At 43.9% G+C, this 18,907-nt stretch overlaps 1 protein-coding gene across 1 annotated transcript in view; it reads left to right on the top strand.

The window, feature by feature from the left end:
• The window catches only part of ZBTB45 (zinc finger and BTB domain containing 45), a 33,246-nt gene extending 14,866 nt beyond the window's left edge, over positions 1 to 18,380 (top strand). Inside the window, exon 3 of the mRNA XM_040415572.1 lies at positions 16,952 to 18,380. Coding sequence (XP_040271506.1) covers positions 16,952 to 17,205 — 254 coding nt within the window. The 3' untranslated portion in view covers positions 17,206 to 18,380. The remainder of the gene's footprint in view (positions 1 to 16,951) is intronic.
• Positions 18,381 to 18,907: the final 527 nt, after the last annotated feature.

The raw sequence follows: 18,907 nt of genomic DNA, 5'->3' as shown, positions 1-18,907 counted from the left end.
TCATTTTCAATGGGGCCGGAATGTGCTGTCCGCATTCTCATTTGAGGATCCGCACTTCCGCATCCGTGCTTCCGTTTCCACAAAAAAATAGAACATGTCCTATTCTTGTCTGCAATTGCGGACAAGATTAGGCATTTTCTATTATAGTGCCGGCGATATGCGGTCCGCAAATTGCGGCATGCACATTGCCAGTGTCTGTGTTTTGGGGATCCGCAATTTGCGGATCCGCAACACACTTATGGATGTGTGAATGGACCCAAAGTTCGGGTCTGGGTACCAAACCGATTTTTCTCACACGCGTGCAAAACGCATTAAAACGCTTTGCACTCGCGCTAAGAAAATAACGCATTTTCCTGCAACGCACCCGCATCCTATCCGACCCTCACACGCGACACCCGTGTGAAAGAGGCCTTAGAATTGAGGCCAAAAAGTTCAATCTTGGTTTCATCAGACCAGAGAATCTTTCTCGCAGTATTTGTGCAAACTTTCATGAGTCTTTTTACTTAACAGAGGCTTCTTTCTGACCACTTTGCCATAAAGCTCAGATTGTTGGAATGCTGCAGTGATGGTTGACCTCCTGGAATTTTCTCCCATCTCCATCCAGCGTCTTTAGAGCTCAGCCAGGGTGACCATTGGGTTCTTATTCAACTCTTTCCAAGGCCCCTCTGCTTAGTTAGGCTACATTCACACGTCCGTGGTGTGCTGCGGACCCGCAAATTGCGGGTCCGCAACACACCAGCCCGTCACCCCCATAGAAATGCCTATTCTTGTCCGCAAGCTGCGGACAAGAATAGGACATGCTCTATCTTTTTACGGAGCTGCGGACCCAAAATCGGGGCGGCCCTCCGCAATTGCGGCTGCAGACAGCAAACTGTGTGCTGTCCGCATCCATTCCGTCCCCATAGAGAGTGAATGAGTCCGCACCCATTCCGCAAAATTGCGGAAAGGCTGTGGACCCATTTTGCGGACGTGTGAATGGAGCCTTAGGTGGGGTGGTCAGCTCTAGGAAGAGTCCTGGTTGTTCTGAACTTCTTTCATTTTAAGAATTAAGGAGGCCACCGTGCTCTTGGGTACTTTAAGTGCAGCAGAAATATTTTGTATCCTTCTCCAGATCTGTGCCTCCACACAGTCCTGGCTGTGAACATTACAGGCAGTTCTTTCCTCCTGCTGACCTGATTTTTGCTCTGATATGCATTGCCAGCTTTGTGTCCTTATATAGACGGGTCATGTCCACAATCATCTGAATTTACCACCGATGCACTCCAATCAAGGTGTAGAAACAAGAGAAATGGAAGGCCCCAGAGCTAAATTTCAAGTGTCATAGCAAAGGGTCTGAATACTTATCTGAAATTTTTGATTTTCCTTTTAAATAAATTTGCTAAAATTTCTAAAATTCTAACTTTCTCGTTATGGGGTATAGAGTGCAGAATGATGGGGAAAGAGTAATTTTCTCTTTTTCGCACATTACAAAATGTGAGAAAAGTAAAAGGGTCTGAAGACTTTCTGAATAAATGGTATATTCTTGTTTCTAGGTGACACTGTTATTGTAGTTACATTCTTGAACATGGGGGAAGTATTTACTGTATGTTCTATATAGGGGCAGTATAATAGTAGTTATGTTCTTGTATATAATAAGTAGTATTGTAGTGTTTTTATTCTTTTATATAGGGGACAGTATTACAATAGTTATTCTTGTACATAGCAAAATATCTTCCAACGTTCAAAAGAATATACACTGCTCAAAAAAATTAAGGGAACACAAAAATAACACATCCTAGATCTGAATTAATTAAATATTCTTCTGAAATACTTTGTTCTTTATATAGTTGAATGTGCTGACAACAAAATCACACACAAATTAAAAAATGGAAATCAAATTTTTCAACCCATGGAGGTCTGGATTTGGAGTCACCCTCAAAATTAAAGTGGAAAAACACACTACAGGCTGATCCAACTTTGATGTAATGTCCTTAAAATAAGTCAATATGATGCTCAGTAGTGTGTGTGGCTTCCACGTGCCTGTATGACCTCCCTACAACGCCTGTGCATGCTCCTGATGAGGTGGCGGGCGGTCTCCTGAGGGATCTCCTCCCAGACCTGGACTAAAGCATCTGCCAACTCCTGGACAGTCTGTGGTGCAACTTGACTTTGGTGGATAGAGTGAGACATGATGTCCCAGATGTGCTCAATTGGATTCAGGTCTGGGGAACGGGCGGGCCAGTCCATAGCATCAATGCCTTCGTCTTGCAGGAACTGCTGACACACTCCAGCCACATGAGGTCTAGCATTGTCTTGCATTAGGAGGAACCCAGGGCCAACCGCACTAAGCATATGGTCTCACAAGGGGTCTGAGGATCTCATCTCTGTACCTAATGGCAGTCAGGCTACCTCTGGCGAGCACATGGAGGGCTGTGCGGCCCTCCAAAGAAATGCCACCCCACACCATTACTGACCCAATGCCAAACCGGTCATGCTGGAGGATGTTGCAGGCAGCAGAACGTTCTCCGCGGCGTCTCCAGACTGTCACGTCTGTCACATGTGCTCAGTGTGAACCTGCTTTCATCTGTGAAGAGCACAGGGCGCCAGTGGCGAATTTGCCAATCTTGGTGTTCTCTTGCAAATGCCAAACGTCCTGCACGGTGTTGGGCTGTAAGCACAACCCCCACCTGTGGACGTCGGGCCCTCATATCACGCTCATGGAGTCTGTTTCTGACCGTTTGAGCAGACACATGCACATTTGTGGCCTGCTGGAGGTCATTTTGCAGGGCTCTGGCAGTGTTCCTCCTTGCACAAAGGCGGAGGTAGCGGTCCTGCTGCTGGGTTGTTGCCCTCCTACGGCCTCCTCCACGTCTCCTGATGTACTGGCCTGTCTCCTGGTAGCGGCTCTATGCTCTGGACACTACGCTGACAGACACAGCAAACCTTCTTGCCACAGCTCGCATTGATGTGCCATCCTGGATAAGCTGCACTACCTGAGCCACTTGTGTGGGTTGAAGACTCCGTCTCATGCTACCACTAGAGTGAAAGCACCGCCAGCATTCAAAAGTGACCAAAACATCAGCTAGGAAGCATAGGAACTGAGAAGTGGTCTGTGGTCACCACCTGCAGAACCACTCCTTTATTGGGGGTGTCTTGCTAATTGCCTATAATTTCCACCTGTTGTCTATCCCATTTGCACAACAGCATGTGAAATTGATTGTCACTCAGTGTTGATTCCTAAGTGGACCGTTTAATTTCACAGAAGTGTGATTGACTTGGAGTTACATTGTGTTGTTTAAGTGTTCCCTTTTTTTTTTTTGAGCAGTGTATTTGTTTGTGTGTCTCGTCATGGGAGCATAAAGTAAATGTAGTTACAAAAACCTGTTTACCCTGTGACCTGGGAAAGATTTCTGCAGAATTAATGTTAAAGGCTATGTACACCTTTTGGGGACAATATTTTTAATGATTGCATTTTACTCAATTGGGGCTAAAAATATTTTTTTCAATTGGTGTTTATTAAAAATATTGAGCCGTTCTGTCACAAAGAGTTACCTGTTTTTATAGCTTTATGCATCCTACTTTCATTTTCGCTTTGTGCCGGTCATCTAATGAACCTTATCTCTAAGGCTACTTTCACACTAGTTTTTTGGCTTTCAGTTTGTGAGATCCGTTCAGGGCTCTCAAAAACGGTCCAGAACCAATCAGTTTTGCCCGAATGCATTCTGAATGGAAATGGATCAGCTCAGAATGCATCAGTTTGCCTCTGTTCTGTCTCCATTCTGCTCTGGAGGCGGACACCAAAACGCTGCCTGCAGCGGTCGATGTCCGCATGACGAAGCGGAGCCAAACTGATCCGTCCTGAAACACAATGTAAGCCAATGTGGATGGATCCGTTTTCTCTGGCACAATAGAAAACTGATCCGTCCCCCATTGACTTTTAATGGTGTTCAAGACTGATCCGTCATGGCTATAGAAGACATAATACAACCAGATCCGTTTATGACGGATGAATTCGGTTGTATTATTGTAATGGAAGCGTTTTTGCAGATCCATGACGGATCTGCAAAAAACGCTAGTGTGAAAGTAGCCTAAATTGCTAAGAGGTCAAACACTTATTTAGGCCACATTCTTATCAGTAAGATAAGGATTAAGCTATAAGAAGTGTTTATAAGGTCAGAGAGCACACGTAAGGAGTTTCCTGTCTGACGAAGCAGAGACAAAATTCAGACACTGCTAGTAGAGCATTTCAGCTCTATACAGAGAAAAGGACTCCATATTTTTAATAAAGACCAATTGAAAAAAAATATTCTTAGCTTATAATGAGTACAATGCACTATTAAAAAATAAAAAATAAAATCTGCCCCCCAAAGGTGTACATAGGGTTGGAAATCATTGGTAGCCTGTTGCTGCTTAGTGTTCGGCATATAGAGAATCAACACTGCGTATTGTATACAGTATGGCGGTGAGATGACACTGTGCTCTGTTGGCAGCTTTTATCTATGATTTTCTTTCTATGTTTATCCTTTAGGATCATTTTTCACTTTTTTTAGGTTTTACTTTTTAGTAAGTGGCTTAAATTCCAGTTTAGAAACTGAAATAGCATAGGGGTGGCCGCCATATATAGTATAACCCTGGAGTTATTATTACCGCCCTACGCCTGCTATGGGATCCATGTATTTTAGCCACTGACTTTAGCTCTGTCACATTCTTCTCTACTGCTGTCTGTAGCTGCATTTTGGCACAATCTATAGAGAACTGCATGAAAAACAGTTCCCTAATGCACATGAATTGTAGCGGACCTGTATAATCCTTCTGTCTGCTTTCCTTCTGAGTTTTACTGCTGTTTTTGAATGGGGTAAACAAGACTGACCCTGGGTGTTTGTAAAAGTCCTGTATAGTTGTTTGGATAGAGCTGTTCACACACTGCATCAGGGCTATCCTCCCTCTCTACCTCTCTCTACACTCAAGGCCCTCCATATGTGCTCTCTGCACTGTAGGCTGCAGATTATTTTTGGCCGCTATGTGTGAATACTGTAGAGTTGTTGCAATACCAAATTTTTGATTCGGTTTCGATACCATGAAAAAGTATTGCGATACTCTATACCATTCGATACCACGCGAAAAAAATAAACCAAACTAGACACGTGCAGTACGCATTTTAGAAAATGGTGAATCGTGCAGTTTTTATTTATTTTTTCTGTTCCAGCGTTCACCGCATAGATTTTTTTAAAATATTTTAATAGTTTGGACTTTTCTGACGTGGCGATATGTAATATGTTTATTTATACATTTTATATTTGAAATTGGGAAAAGGGGGTGATTCATACTTAAAGGGCTTCTGTCACCTCACTAAACAGTTTTTTTTTTGGGTTACTTATAATCCCTATACTGCGATTTATGCATACATACTGTAATTTAATCTTTTTGGTTCAGCAGATTCTGTTAAAAACGTACTTTTAAAATATGCAAATTACCTTGCTACCAGCAAGTAGGGCGGCTACTTGCTGGTAGCAGCCGCATCCTCCTATCCTAAAGACGCCCCCTCCGCATGTTGATTGACAGGGCCAGCGGACGGGATCTTTCTCTGCTGGCCCTCAGGAGTTAACTGCCGCTGATCGCAGCTTCCTGTCAGGGGCAGGGTTCCGGCAATGCGATTCTGCTGCTGGCACCCGCCTCCTGTATTATGTGTTTAAAGTCTTTTCCTGGGTCCAGACTTTAAGTATTAGGCTACACAGAGCGGCACCCAGCGATGTCCCAGCACTTACTATTAGTCCTGGGCGCCGCTCCGTTCGCCCGCAGTGCCCCATTACTGTCTCCTCTCCTGCTCCATATGCTAATTACTATTGGAGCAATGGGGTGGAGACATCAGCTTCTCTAGTGGGCGTTCCTTCTCCCTGGCTGTAGCGCTGTCCAATCGCAGCGCAGCGAGAAGGAACGCCCACTAGTGAAGCTGATGTCTCCTCCCCATCGCTCCGATAGTAATTAGCTTATGGAGCAGGAGACAGTAATAGGGCACAGCGGGCGAACGGAGTGGCGCCCAGGAATAATGGTGAGTGCAGGGACATTGCTGGGCGCCGCTCTGTGTAGGAAAAGTTGTATTATTGGTGGCGCAGTGCGCCCGCCCCTCCTCCGCCCCTCTCTTCCCATTGGTGGCAGCGGCAGCACAGGGGGAGGGAGAGACTGCTTCCTTCTCCCCTGTGCTGCTGAGAGAACATGAGCGCGCTGACAGCAGCGTGCTCATGTTCAGAGATACTACACTGCGCAGAAGCGCAGCCCAGTATCGAAAAAATCGTATCGATACCGGGACAAAAGTATCGATTGGGTATCGAAATTTCGATACCCGCAACAACCCTAGAGTACTGTACTGTACCGGTTTTTCCCATGTTTAACCCCTTCAGGGCTGGCCCTTTTTTTTACTCCCAGGCTTCCCAGGGTCATAACTTTATTTTTCCATTCACATAGGCGTATAAGGGCTTTATTTTTGCAGGACAATTTGTGGTTGCATACAATGTAGTGGGAAGCTGGAACATTTATTTTAAATGGGGTGGATTTATACAAATAAAAACCCAATTTATCACAGTTTTACAGATTTAGCTTTTTACACCAATTCCTATGTGTTAAAACTGACATGTTTCCTTCGTTCTCCAGTTGAGTACAATTACAACGATGCCACATTTATATAGTTTTTCTTGTATTTTTATACTGAAAAAAAATTAAAAACCTTTTTAACCACCTCAGCTCCCCTAGCTTAAACACCCTTAATGACCAGACCACTTTTTACAATTCTGCACTACACTACTTTCACTGTTTTTTGCTCGGTCATGCAACTTACCACCCAAATGAATTTTACCTCCTTTTCTTCTCACTAATAGAGCTTTCATTTGGTGGTATTTCATTGCTGCTGACATTTTTACTTTTTTTTTATTAATCGAAATTTACAGATTTTTTTGCAAATAAATGACATTTTTCATTTTCAGTGGTAAAATTTTTCAAATAAAACTACATTTCTATTTAAATTTTTCTCTAAATTTATTGTTCTACATGTCTTTGATAAAAAAAAAAAAATGTTTTGGTAAAAAAAAAAAATGGTTTGGGTAAAAGTTATAGCGTTTACAAACTATGGTACAAAAATGTGAATTTCCGCTTTTTGAAGCAGCTCTGACTTTCTGAGCACCTGTCATGTTTCCTGAGGTTCTACAATGCCCAGACAGTAGAAAAACCCCACAAATGACCCCATTTCGGAAAGTAGACACCCTAAGGTATTCGCTGATAGGCATAGTGAGTTCATAGAACTTTTTATTTTTTGTCATAAGTTAGCGGAAAATGATGATTTTATATATATTTTTTTTCTTCTTACAAAGTCTCATATTCCACTAAGGCTACTTTCACACTAGCGTTCGGGGCTCCGCTTGTGAGCTCCGTTTGAAGGGGCTCACAAGCGGCCCTGAACGCATCCGTACTGCCCTAAAGCATTCTGAGTGGATGCGGATCTGCTCAGAATGTATCAGTCTGGCAGCGTTCAGCCTCCGCTCAGCAGGTGGACACCCGAACGCTGCTTGCAGCGTTCGGGTGTCCGCCTGGCCGTGCGGAGGCAAACGGATCCGTCCAGACTTACAATGTAAGTCAATGGGGACGGATCCGTTTGAAGATGACACAATATGGCTCAATTTTCAAACGGATCCGTCCTCATTGACTTTCAATGTAAAGTCTGGACTGATCCGTCTGAACTACTTTCACACTTAGAATTTTTTCTAAGCTATAATGCAGACGGATCCGTTCTGAATGGATTCAAACGTCTGCATTATAGGAGCGGATCCGTCTGTGCAGACAGCAGACGGATCCGCTCTGAACGCAAGTGTAAAAGTAGCCTAACTTGTGACAAAAAATAAAAACTTCCATGAACTCACTATGCCCATCACAAAATACCTTGGGGTGTCTTCTTTCCAAAATGGGGTCACTTGTGGGGTAGTTATACTGCCCTGGCATTTTAGGGGACCTAATGCGTGAGAAGTAGTTTGAAATCAAAATGTGTAAAAAATGCACTGTGAAATCCTATGGGCAATGTGTTTTGGGGTGTCTTTTTACATATACCCATGCTGGGTGAGAGAAATATCTCGGCAAAAGACAACATTTCCCATTTTTTTTATACAGTTGGCATTTGACCGAGATATTTATCTCACCCAGCATGGGTATATGTAAAATGACACCCCAAAACACATTGCTCAACTTCTCCTGAGTACGGCGATACCACATGTGTGACACTTTTTTGCAGCCTAGGTGCGCAAAGGGGCCCAAATTCCTTTTAGGAGGGCATTTTTAGACATTTGGATCCCAGACTTCTTCTCACGCTTTAGGGCTCCTAAAATGCCAGGGCAGTATAAATACCCCACATGTGACCCCATTTTGGAAAGAAGACACCCCAAGGTATTCAATGAGGGGCATGGCGAGTTCATAGAAGATTTATTTTTTTTGGCACAAGTTAGCGGAAATTGTTTTTTTTTTTTTTTTTTTAGTTTTTTCTCAGTCTCCCTTTCCGCTAACTTGGGACAAAAATTTCAATCTTTCATGGACTCAATATGCCCCTCAGCGAATACCTTGGGGTGTCTTCTTTCCAAAATGGGGTCATTTGTGGGGTGTTTGTACTGCCCTGGCATTTGAGGGTCTCCACAATCATTACATGTATGGCCAGCATTAGGAGTTTCTGCTATTCTCCTTATATTGAGCATACGGGTAATGATATATATTTTTTTCCATTCAGCCTCTGGGCTGAAAGAAAAAATGAACAGCACAGATTTCTTCATTTGCATCGATCAATGTGGATGAAAAAATCTCTGCCCAAAAAATTAAAAAAGGAGGGGAAAGGCGTCTGCCAGGACATAGGAGCTCCGCCCAACATCCATACCCACTTAGCCCGTATGCCCTGGCAAACCAGATTTCTCCATTCACATCAATCGATGTGGATGAATAAATCATTGCCGGGATTTTTTGATTTTTTTCATATACAAAGTGTTTGCCAAAGCATATGAACACCGCGCCCCTCAGCTCATATGCCTCGGCAAACGTATCTTTTACTGCAGAGGAGAAATCTCGTCTTGCAGCGCCGCATACACAGACTTTTGTGTAATCTGACAGCAGCGCAATGCTTCTGTCAGAATGCACATCAGTGCTGCAGCTGGTTCATCGGTTGGTCCACCTAGAAGGTAAAAAAAACAAAAAAGAAAAAACCAGGCCACAACGCAATAAATTTATTAACATTATATAACATTTGAACTGAACATTAACTTTTATAAACTTTTTTTTTTACCTTTTTATAGGACAAACCTCTCCTTCCCCATGGGACAATGTGCAAATCGCCCAAAGTTGTGGCGAAGTACATTATGCACTTTGTCCCAGGTGAAAGGAGAGGTTTGCAGCAGCTGTGAGTGAAAGGGCCCTAATAGCCCTGTGTGCCTGTCCTGTGAAACGCAATCCCTATGCTAAGTGTACCTGTGTGTGTGGTACTTCTGGAAACACTCCCCAAAGCATAGGGCAGGGTGGTCAGGATAGTCAGGACAGAAATAGCGGGTGTCACGCCTTATTCCACTCCTGCTACAGACACGACATCTTTTTCGGGTTGACGGTTGGGTTGAGGTACTAGCAACGACATTGGGGAAATGTCGCTCGAGTAGACAGCTCACTACACTGGTGGATGGGGCCACGGAACCTCCTGGATACAGGAGGTTCTCGATGATCTCTTCCTGAAATTTGAGGAAGGATCCTGTTCTCCCAGTCTTACTGTAGAGAACAAAACTATTATATACAGCCAATTGAATCAAATATACAGACACCTTCTTATACCAGCGTCTGGTGCGTTGGGAAACTAAATAAGGAGCCAACATCTGGTCATTGAAGTCCACCCCTCCCATGAACGAATTATAGTCGTGGACACAGAGGGGCTTTTCAATGACACGGGTTGCCCGTTCTATTTGTATTGTCGTGTCTGTGTGAATGGAGGAGAGCATGTAAACGTCACGCTTGTCTCTCCATTTCACCGCGAGCAGTTCTTCGTTACACAAGGCAGCCCTCTCACCCCTTGCAAGATGGGTGGTAACGAGCCGTTGGGGGAAGCCCCGGCGACTAGGTCGCGCGGTGCCACAGCAGCCAATCTGTTCTAGGAACAATGCCTGAAGAGGGGCATCTTGTGTAAAAAATTGTCCACATAAAGATGGTACCCCTTGCCAAATAAGGGTGACACCAAGTCCCAGACTGTCTTCCCACTGCTCCCCAGGTAGTCAGGGCAACCGACCGGCTCCAGGGTCTGATCTTTACCCTCATAGATCCGAAATTTGTGGGTATAGCCTGTGGCCCTTTCACAGAGCTGATACAATTTGACCCCATACCGGGCGCGCTTCCTTGGTATGTATTGTTTGAAGCCAAGGCGCCCAGTAAAATGTATAAGGGACTCGTCTACGCAGATGTTTTGCTCAGGGGTATCCAAATCTGCAAATTTGGTGTTGAAGTGATCTATGAGGGGCCTAATTTTGTGGAGCCGGTCAAAAGCTGGGTGGCCTCTGGGACGAGAGGTGCTGTTGTCGCTAAAGTGCAGGAAACGCAGGATGGCCTTAAATCGTGCCCTGGATATGGCAGCAGAGAACATGGGCATGTGATGAATTGGGTTCGTGGACCAATATGACCGCAATTCATGCTTTTTGGTTAGACCCATGTTGAGGAGAAGGCCCAGAAAAAAATTTAATTCGGAAACTTGGACGGGTTTCCACCGGAAAGACTGGTCATAAAAGCTTCCCGGGTTGGCGGCTATAAATTGAGTGGCATACCGATTTTGTTTCTGCCACGACTAAGTCCAAGAGCTCCGCAGTCAAGAACAGCTCAAAAAATCCCAGTGCCGAACCGATCTGAGCTGTCTCAACCCGAACTCCAGACTGGGCGGTGAAAGGGGGAACTACTGGTGCGGCTGAAGTTGGGGGCTGCCAATCAGGCTTTGCCAGCACCTCAGGGACTCTAGGGGCTCTACGGGCCTGTCTGTGCGGTGGCTGCGACGGGGTAACTACTGAACGTGCCACCGTACCAGCTTCAGCTGCCCTTCTGGTGCTAGCCACTTCACCACCATGTTGTACGGCAGTGCTGGTACTAGGTCCAGGGTGGGCTGCGCTGCTGGTGTATGCCTCACCACGTAATCCGACAACGCCAGCCCCACTCTGCTGCCCTTGAAGCGGATCCTGCGCAACCTGTGGTCTAGCAACACGGGGCCGGGTACGCCTGGTGGTATCAGGGACCTCAACCTCCTCGTCCGAACTTTGGGTCAGACTGCCACTGCTTTCTACAGGTTCATATTCTGACCCGCTGGATTCGTCAGATGAGGGTTCCCATTCCTCATCCGACTGGGTCAGAATCCTGTAGGCCTCTTCAGAAGAATACCCCTTATTTGCCATTTGGTCAACTAAATTTAGGGGGTATTCCCTGAGACTACCCAAGAAAAAAAGCAAGCCTGTCTTACAAATGGGAGGCTAGCGAAGTACCGGAAGCCGCTGCGATTGATAAAAAATATCAAAACTGATTTTTTTTTATCGCCGCAGCGCTTGTGAAGTGATTGTGCAGTGATCAAAAAATTAAAAAAAAATTGTCACTGCGGCGGGGCAAACGCTGCATTTTGGGTGGAGGGCGAACTAAGGCGACACTAATACCTATTATACAGGGTGGGCCATTTATATGGATACACCTTAATAAAATGGGAATGGTTGGTGATATTAATTTCCTGTTTGTGGCACATTAGTATATGTGAGGGGTGGGGACCATGGCGGCCATTCAAGATGGGTGGGGACCATGGCGGCCATTTTGAAGTTGGCCATTTTGAATCCAACTTTTGTTTTTTCAATAGGAAGAGGGTCATGTGACACATTAAACTTATTGGGAATTTCACAAGAAAAACAATGGAGTGCTTGGTTTTAACGTAACTTTATTCTTTCATGAGTTATTTACAAGTTTCTGACCACTTATAAAATGTGTTCAATGTGCTGCCCATTGTGTTGGATTGTCAATGCAACCCTTTTCTCCCACTCTTCACACACTGATAGCAACACCGCAGGAGAAATGCTAGCACAGGCTTCCAGTATCCGTAGTTTCAGGTGCTGCACATCTCATATCATCTGAAGGCAATCGTCTATGCTGTGAAGATACGAGATGTGCAGCACCTGAAACTACAGATACTGGAAGCCTGTGCTAGCATTTCTCCTGCGGTGTTACTATCAGTGGGAGAAGAGGGTTGCATTGACAATACAACACAATGGGCAGCACATTGAACACATTTTATAAGTGGTCAGAAACTTGTAAATAACTCATGAAATAATAAAGTTACATTAAAACCAAGCACACCATTGTGTTTCTTGTGAAATTCCCAATAAGTTTGATGTGTCACATGACCCTCTTCCTATTGAAAAAACAAAAGTTAGATTCAAAATGGTCGCCATGGTCACCACCCATCTTGAAAAGTTTTCCCCCTCACATATACTAATGTGCCACAAACAGGAAGTTAATATCACCAACCATTCCCATTTTATTAAGGTGTATCCATATAAATGGCCCACCCTGTAGATCTGACTGTGATCAGTTCTGATCACTTGCAGATTAAGGGGAGGGGGCTGTGAAGCTGCTGCTGGCCACCAATGACTATAATATTGACGACACCAATGAATATAATTAACCCCTAAATAAAAATGTACGCAACTGGTGCTTTAAGTGCCTCAATGACAGGGAATGGTGATCTTGCCGAACCCTGAGGGGTTAATTGACTGGGTTCAGCGGGATCCCTGTCATTGAGGCTGCATACATTTGTATTTATGGGATAATTATATTCAAGTATTTTCATTGGAGGCAGTAGCAACTTCCAGTCAGAGCCCCAGCAGTGAAATCACGGGGCTCCGATCGGTTTACCATGGCAGCCAGGATGCTACTAAAGCCTTCCATGGCTGCCATGGTAAGCTCCCTGCTGCCATTTGCAGAAAGCACAGGCCACCAGGGACAGTGTAAAATCCTATTCACCATAATAGAGTGAATAGGACAAGGGTTCGAGTCCTTAAGGTGGCTAATAGTTATTAAAAAAAGCAAAAAAAACCAAAAAAAAAAACACCTAAATATTAAAACGCCGTAACAGATTTTTTTTTTAAAAGCACTCTATTCGCCATTTTTTTTTTCAGTCCCCTTGTCTGCCCTAAAAAAATAGGATAGGACTGTTCTATTATAAGCTGGACGTTCCATAAAATGCGGAATACACACAGCTTTTTTTGGTGTTCTATTTTTCTTTTGTGCGGTATTGAGTATCGCAATACTTTTTTATGGTATTGAAATGTATAGTGACAACCCTAGGCTGTGCTTAGTATAGCAGCCCAGGCCTATTCACTTGGATGACCATGCAAACGTGATGGTGTAGGACAGCGATGACCAACCTTGGCACTCCAGCTGCGGTACAACTACGACTCCCAAGATGCCGCTTCCCCCCCCTTACTTGGCTGCTCTCACAACTCTATAGAAATAAATGGAGCATGCTGGGAGTCGTAGTTTCACCACAGCTGGAGTGCCGGAAGTTAGACATCACTGGTCTAGGATGAGGAGCACAGCAATCTTTTCCGCAGCGGGTCAGACCTCCGCCAATCAGATATTAATTACTGACAGGTCATCAATTTTATATTCCTGGAAAACCTTTTTGCATTTATTATGAGACCTTTGTGCTCATACAGGCAGCATATTGAGTAGTTTTGCATGAGCCACCTGATATGTGCTCCATCGGTATATTAGTACAGGGTTGGCACAGTTGACGCTGATGAATATGCACAGCAGGAGCCATTTTAAACCGTACTGGCTGTAATAAGCTGCAAGCAGTTCCCCCTTTTGGATGGGATAGTAGTGATAAGCAGTGCAGTCATTGTGCTCAGTGAAGAGATAAAACCCAGGTTCTAGCCTACAATTTAGTGCAAGCTGGGTGCTGATAACAGGATGGCTGCAGGGGATGAGCGAGTTTATCACTGCAGAGAAGCACAAGGGGCCATAGCAGCCCTGAAGGCTTCTAGGTGGAATTGGCTGCTGTACGGCGCAAAGCTGTTAGGGATATATTTATCAGAAATTGCTTGAACAACAATTCCATAGTCTGTTATCAGCCTCAGGACTCCTCTTCAAAGCTGAGTGAGGTGCCAAAGATCTCCACATTCCCCTCTCCATGGCCCCTGGTATGTCTCCTGCGGGTTTACAGTTAAATGTATAGCTAGATGAGGTCCATACATCTACTGTATGTTCAGAACAGCCTTGATTCACTCCAGTTTTCACTGGGATAGTGAAAAATACACATCATGGGTATTGCTGCTTACAAAATATATATTTACCGTATATATTTATCCCATACAAAAAAAGCGTCAAAATGGCTTGCCATTTTTTTGTCACTTCTCCCACAAAAAATGTAATCAAGAAGTTGTACACACCCCAGAATGGGGTCAGTGAAAAGAACAGATCGCACTTCAAAAAATGAGCCTTCATACAGCCCCGCACACAACTACAAAAAAGTTATAGGGGTCAGAAAATGACGACAAAAATATATATATTTTTTTCACGTTGTTATTATTTTTTTTTCAGTATCAAAACACAAGAAAAACTATACATATGTGGTATCGCCAGATTCGTACTGACCTGCAGAATGAAAATCACACGTCAGTTTTACCACATAGTGACCGATGTAAAAATGTGGCAAAATTGCGGGTTTTTTTTGTTGTTGTTTTTTTCCCAATTCCACACATTTGGAATATATTTATTTTTTTCCCACTACATCCAAATGGTGGCATTGGAAAGTACAACTTGTCCCACAAATAACAAGCTCTCCTACGACTATGTGAACGGAAAAATAAGAAAGTTAAGGCTCTGGAAAGGCAGGGAGTGCAAAACCAAAACACAAAGGCGGAAAAAACCTCCAGGGGTAGAAAGGGTTAAGGACTTCTGTCAAGTACCTCCTTGATGGAGCTTAAAGGGGTTGTACGGGTTCAGAACTGAACCCGGACATACCTCCATTTTCACCTCGGCAGCCCCCCTGACTTGAGCATCGGAGCAGTTCATGCTCCGATGCTCTCCTTTGCCCTGCGCTAAATCGCGCAGGGCAAAGGCATTTTTTTGGAGATCCGGTGATGTACCGGGGCTCTCCATGGGGCTGCCAGTAAAACGGCTAGGGCAGCGCTAAAGCCGGCCCATCAGAGCCGGTGACGTCACCGAACACACTGCCGGGCGGAAACTTTCCGCCCGGCAGTGTGTTATTGAAAACAAAAGAGACCTTGCCCTGCGCGATCTAGCGCAGGGCAAGGGAGCGCATCGGAGCATGAAATGCTCCAATGCTAGCCTCAGGGGGCTGCCTGGGTAAAAATAAGGGTATGTTCGGGTTGAGCTCTGAACCTAGACAACCCCTTTAACTTTTAGTCTGGTAGTGAATGGGCATTCTCTTTTTTGTCTTTTAGGGTTAATGATTTCTTGGCTTGCAGCTCGGGCAGGGGTATACTTTGCTTGGGACATTCCCTCAATTCAGCATGCCTGTTAAGTATCGGTTTATAGGATCCTCTAACCTGACGCCACAGGGTTTATACAGTGAGCCCATATTTTCCTCTGAGGACAATAAATTATACCTAGAGGTATAAACAGTCCTGTTCAATGAGTACAGGGAGGTGGACGCCGGCCCTACTACACACCAAACTCTCTTCTAGTAAATGAATTTCAATGACACTGTCTACCAGAAGTTTTGCTGTAAGCCCTTGGGGAACATAAATGTTTGTAAGATGTTCCTCAGCAGATCTGACTATAGGAGCTTGGGCTGTGAAATGGAAATAACAAAGAAGAGAGTAAAAGTACAAATATAGTAATTTACTCATGAAATAAATGTTGCTTTGAAATTGTTTATTGTATATGGAGCATTCCAGTTCTGTGAATGAAGCCTTTGGTGTAAAGTGTGATGCTATTTATTCCTGGTGTCATGGCTATGTGCAAGTTCATGAAGGAATCTTATTGCCATTGGCAAAATCTCTATGTAGCCTTAGGCGAAGTTCACAGGCTGCGCTATGTGTTCTGGGTTTTATGGGATTTTATTAATCAGGATAGACCATCGGTATGAGATTGTATGATGTCTGATTCGCTGCCGATCATCTGTTTGAAGAGGCCACGGCGCCCATTCAAACAGCCGGATAGGACAGAGTTGCAGTACCAGTGTGTCGAACCTCTCCAATCTAATATTGATGGCCTGTCCTAAGAACAGATCGTCAATGTTAAATTTGGGAAAACCTCTGTAAATGTCGTTCTGTAGTGAACAGGATTTATAAAATATATTCTTTATAAACTTAGCTTTCTTTGATTTAGGGGGCATTTTGCATCTTATGACAGGTCATAGTGACTTTAGAGATTGTGCTGAGACCCCTACTGGTCACTGGAATGAAGGGACTATGACCAGTCTGCCTCCTGTCTGCTCTCCTCAGACACCCGTAAGATAGATTTACACGTCCAGATAATCGGGCAGATTATAAGGGTGCAGCCGATCACCCGATGAACGAGCCGTTGTTCATTGGATGATCCTGTCGTATGAGCAGACACCTAAATTATTGTTTCTAGGCAGCAGATTGCGGTGTCTAAACAGCACATTGCTGCCCAGAAACAATGCAGCTGTATGAGGACAAGGGATCGCAATACTGTGGAGGTGATCGCTGCATGTAAATGTAGTGCTTCACCTCCACTAAACGAGCATCTGACTGTCAGGAAGGAACGCTTCCTTCCCAACAATCTGCTGCTCATCTGGGCGTGTACATGTGCATTTACAGTGCACCTTTAGTTTCTTTGCTAGCACAAAATGGAGCAGAAAGACATCTATTTAATCTGTGTTGGGGAGGGGGATACATCTGACACTAAAGTAAACACTTTACTAGTCATGAGTGATGCTGAACTATTTTCTCTTGCCTCCTCCCAGGTGAAAAGCCCCATCAATGTAGCATCTGCTGGAGATCCTTCTCATTACGAGATTACCTGCTCAAACACATGGTGACCCACACTGGTGTCCGTGCTTTTCAGTGCTCTATTTGCTGCAAGCGCTTCACCCAGAAGAGCTCACTGAACGTCCACATGCGCACACATCGGCCCGAGCGCTTCCAATGCTGCTTCTGCAATAAGTACTTTTCTCACCGTACTCTACTAGAGCGACACATCGCCACTCATACTGCTTGACCAGTGACCCTCATCATCCAAGTTTCATTGACAAGGTCTAATTTAATGGGGCTTCTGCTTCCCAATAGATGGGGTTATAGCCCAGGGCCAATCTTGCCAAGAGCCAAGTTTTTGTTCATATTGCCCTAGTTCTGAAGGACCTCTCTTGATTTTGAGGTTTTTAAAGTATTTGATAAAATTTCAAAGCACTTATCGCATTGAATCCAAAGCTGACTTAATCGAAGAAAGGACACCGCCCCATATGCTGTAAACCAGTGGGATCTTGTCTCACTTACAATATCAAGTTAAGGTCCAGAACGTTGAGTTTTGCTACAGACGACCAGTGATCTGTATGCCAATAAGCATGGAGCAACATCATCCAGCCTGGACCTGCATTCCAAGAAGAACATAGATTCTATGTTATTTATTTTACACACCGTCAAAGTTCTGGATATGGGTGGCATTTACAGTTTAATGATGGAACATGTGTTTTCATACCCTTTTGAGAACCCATGTATTGGACAGTATTGTGAGTTAATGCCTACTTTATCTTTATAGTATAAACTGGAGTGCCCCCCTACAGGGGTTCCCCAGGTACGTGGCTAGAAGTGTCCCCTGGTGCATGACCTATAAAGGTACATTAATGCTTGCTTAGACAATAGAGAAGGTCTCCTTAACGTTACCAATCTATTCCCTTTGCAGGTACATCCATAGGTCTTATTCCAGGAGAGACCATTTTTTACTGCCATATGTTGTGGTATTGGCCAACCCCTGTACCATAAAGGTTCTGAAGATTATATGGTTTCTGAAGGATAGGACATCAGAATTTATCTTCTAAACCAGGGACCAGAACATGGTTCCCAATTGATCTATCCAACTTGCACAATAGCACCCTATGTTTCAACTGTGAGGGTACAGCAATGATAAGGTTACTAGTGTCCCATAGTACACAAGGTTTCTATCAGAGGAATGAAGACCAGGGACACTTACATTTTCTAATTTGTTTGTCTTGTATAATTTGTATATAGACTATTTAACCACCTTATATAATGTTTGTATTTATGAAAATGTGTGTGACTTTGTGTCTGGTGTGTGTTAACCGTGTGTGTATGTGTCTTATCGCGTCACCTGCTTTAAAAGACGTTGCATCAATGGTATTTGTAAGAAATTTGTTTGTTATACAGCACGAACCTTATTATTTTTTACTCTTAACACCAAAACTATTTTTTTTTCTTTGCTTCCCCTCTGCATAGAAGGGGTAGTTTTTAAGAAGTGATATTTGCACTTTTTTTTTTTTTTTTTGCAGTGTGTCTCGCTTCAAGCTGTTACATTTCTGCCAAATATGAATGGAAATATTATGTTTATAGATATTGAAAGTAGCCATGAAAATTGCAGTCTGGAGGTATCGATCTATAGAGCAGGAGGAGCTGAGCCGATTTATATATAGTTTTGTGGAAAAAGATTCTGTAAAATGTGTCATTCATTCATTTAAATCCCTGCTGTTTCTATGCTTAAAAGAAAACTGTCGCATTTAGACCCTAATTTCAATTTTCATATATGTAGTTACTAATAACATGATATTCCAGAATCAGTTACTATTAGACTGACTTACCCCATATTTAATAAGATTCAGCCCTTAGCAACCAGTCTGCATAAAACTGCAATCTCACTATTCAGATAAGATGGCCGCCACTGCCCTCACCCTGAGGCTAATCCCGCCTGC

This window comes from Bufo bufo, chromosome 1 (assembly GCF_905171765.1).
Source record: "Bufo bufo chromosome 1, aBufBuf1.1, whole genome shotgun sequence".
Classification (NCBI taxonomy): Eukaryota; Metazoa; Chordata; class Amphibia; order Anura; family Bufonidae; genus Bufo; species Bufo bufo.
The sequence above is the reverse complement of the archived record's forward strand: the minus strand, read 5'-3'. Positions and strand labels throughout refer to the sequence as shown.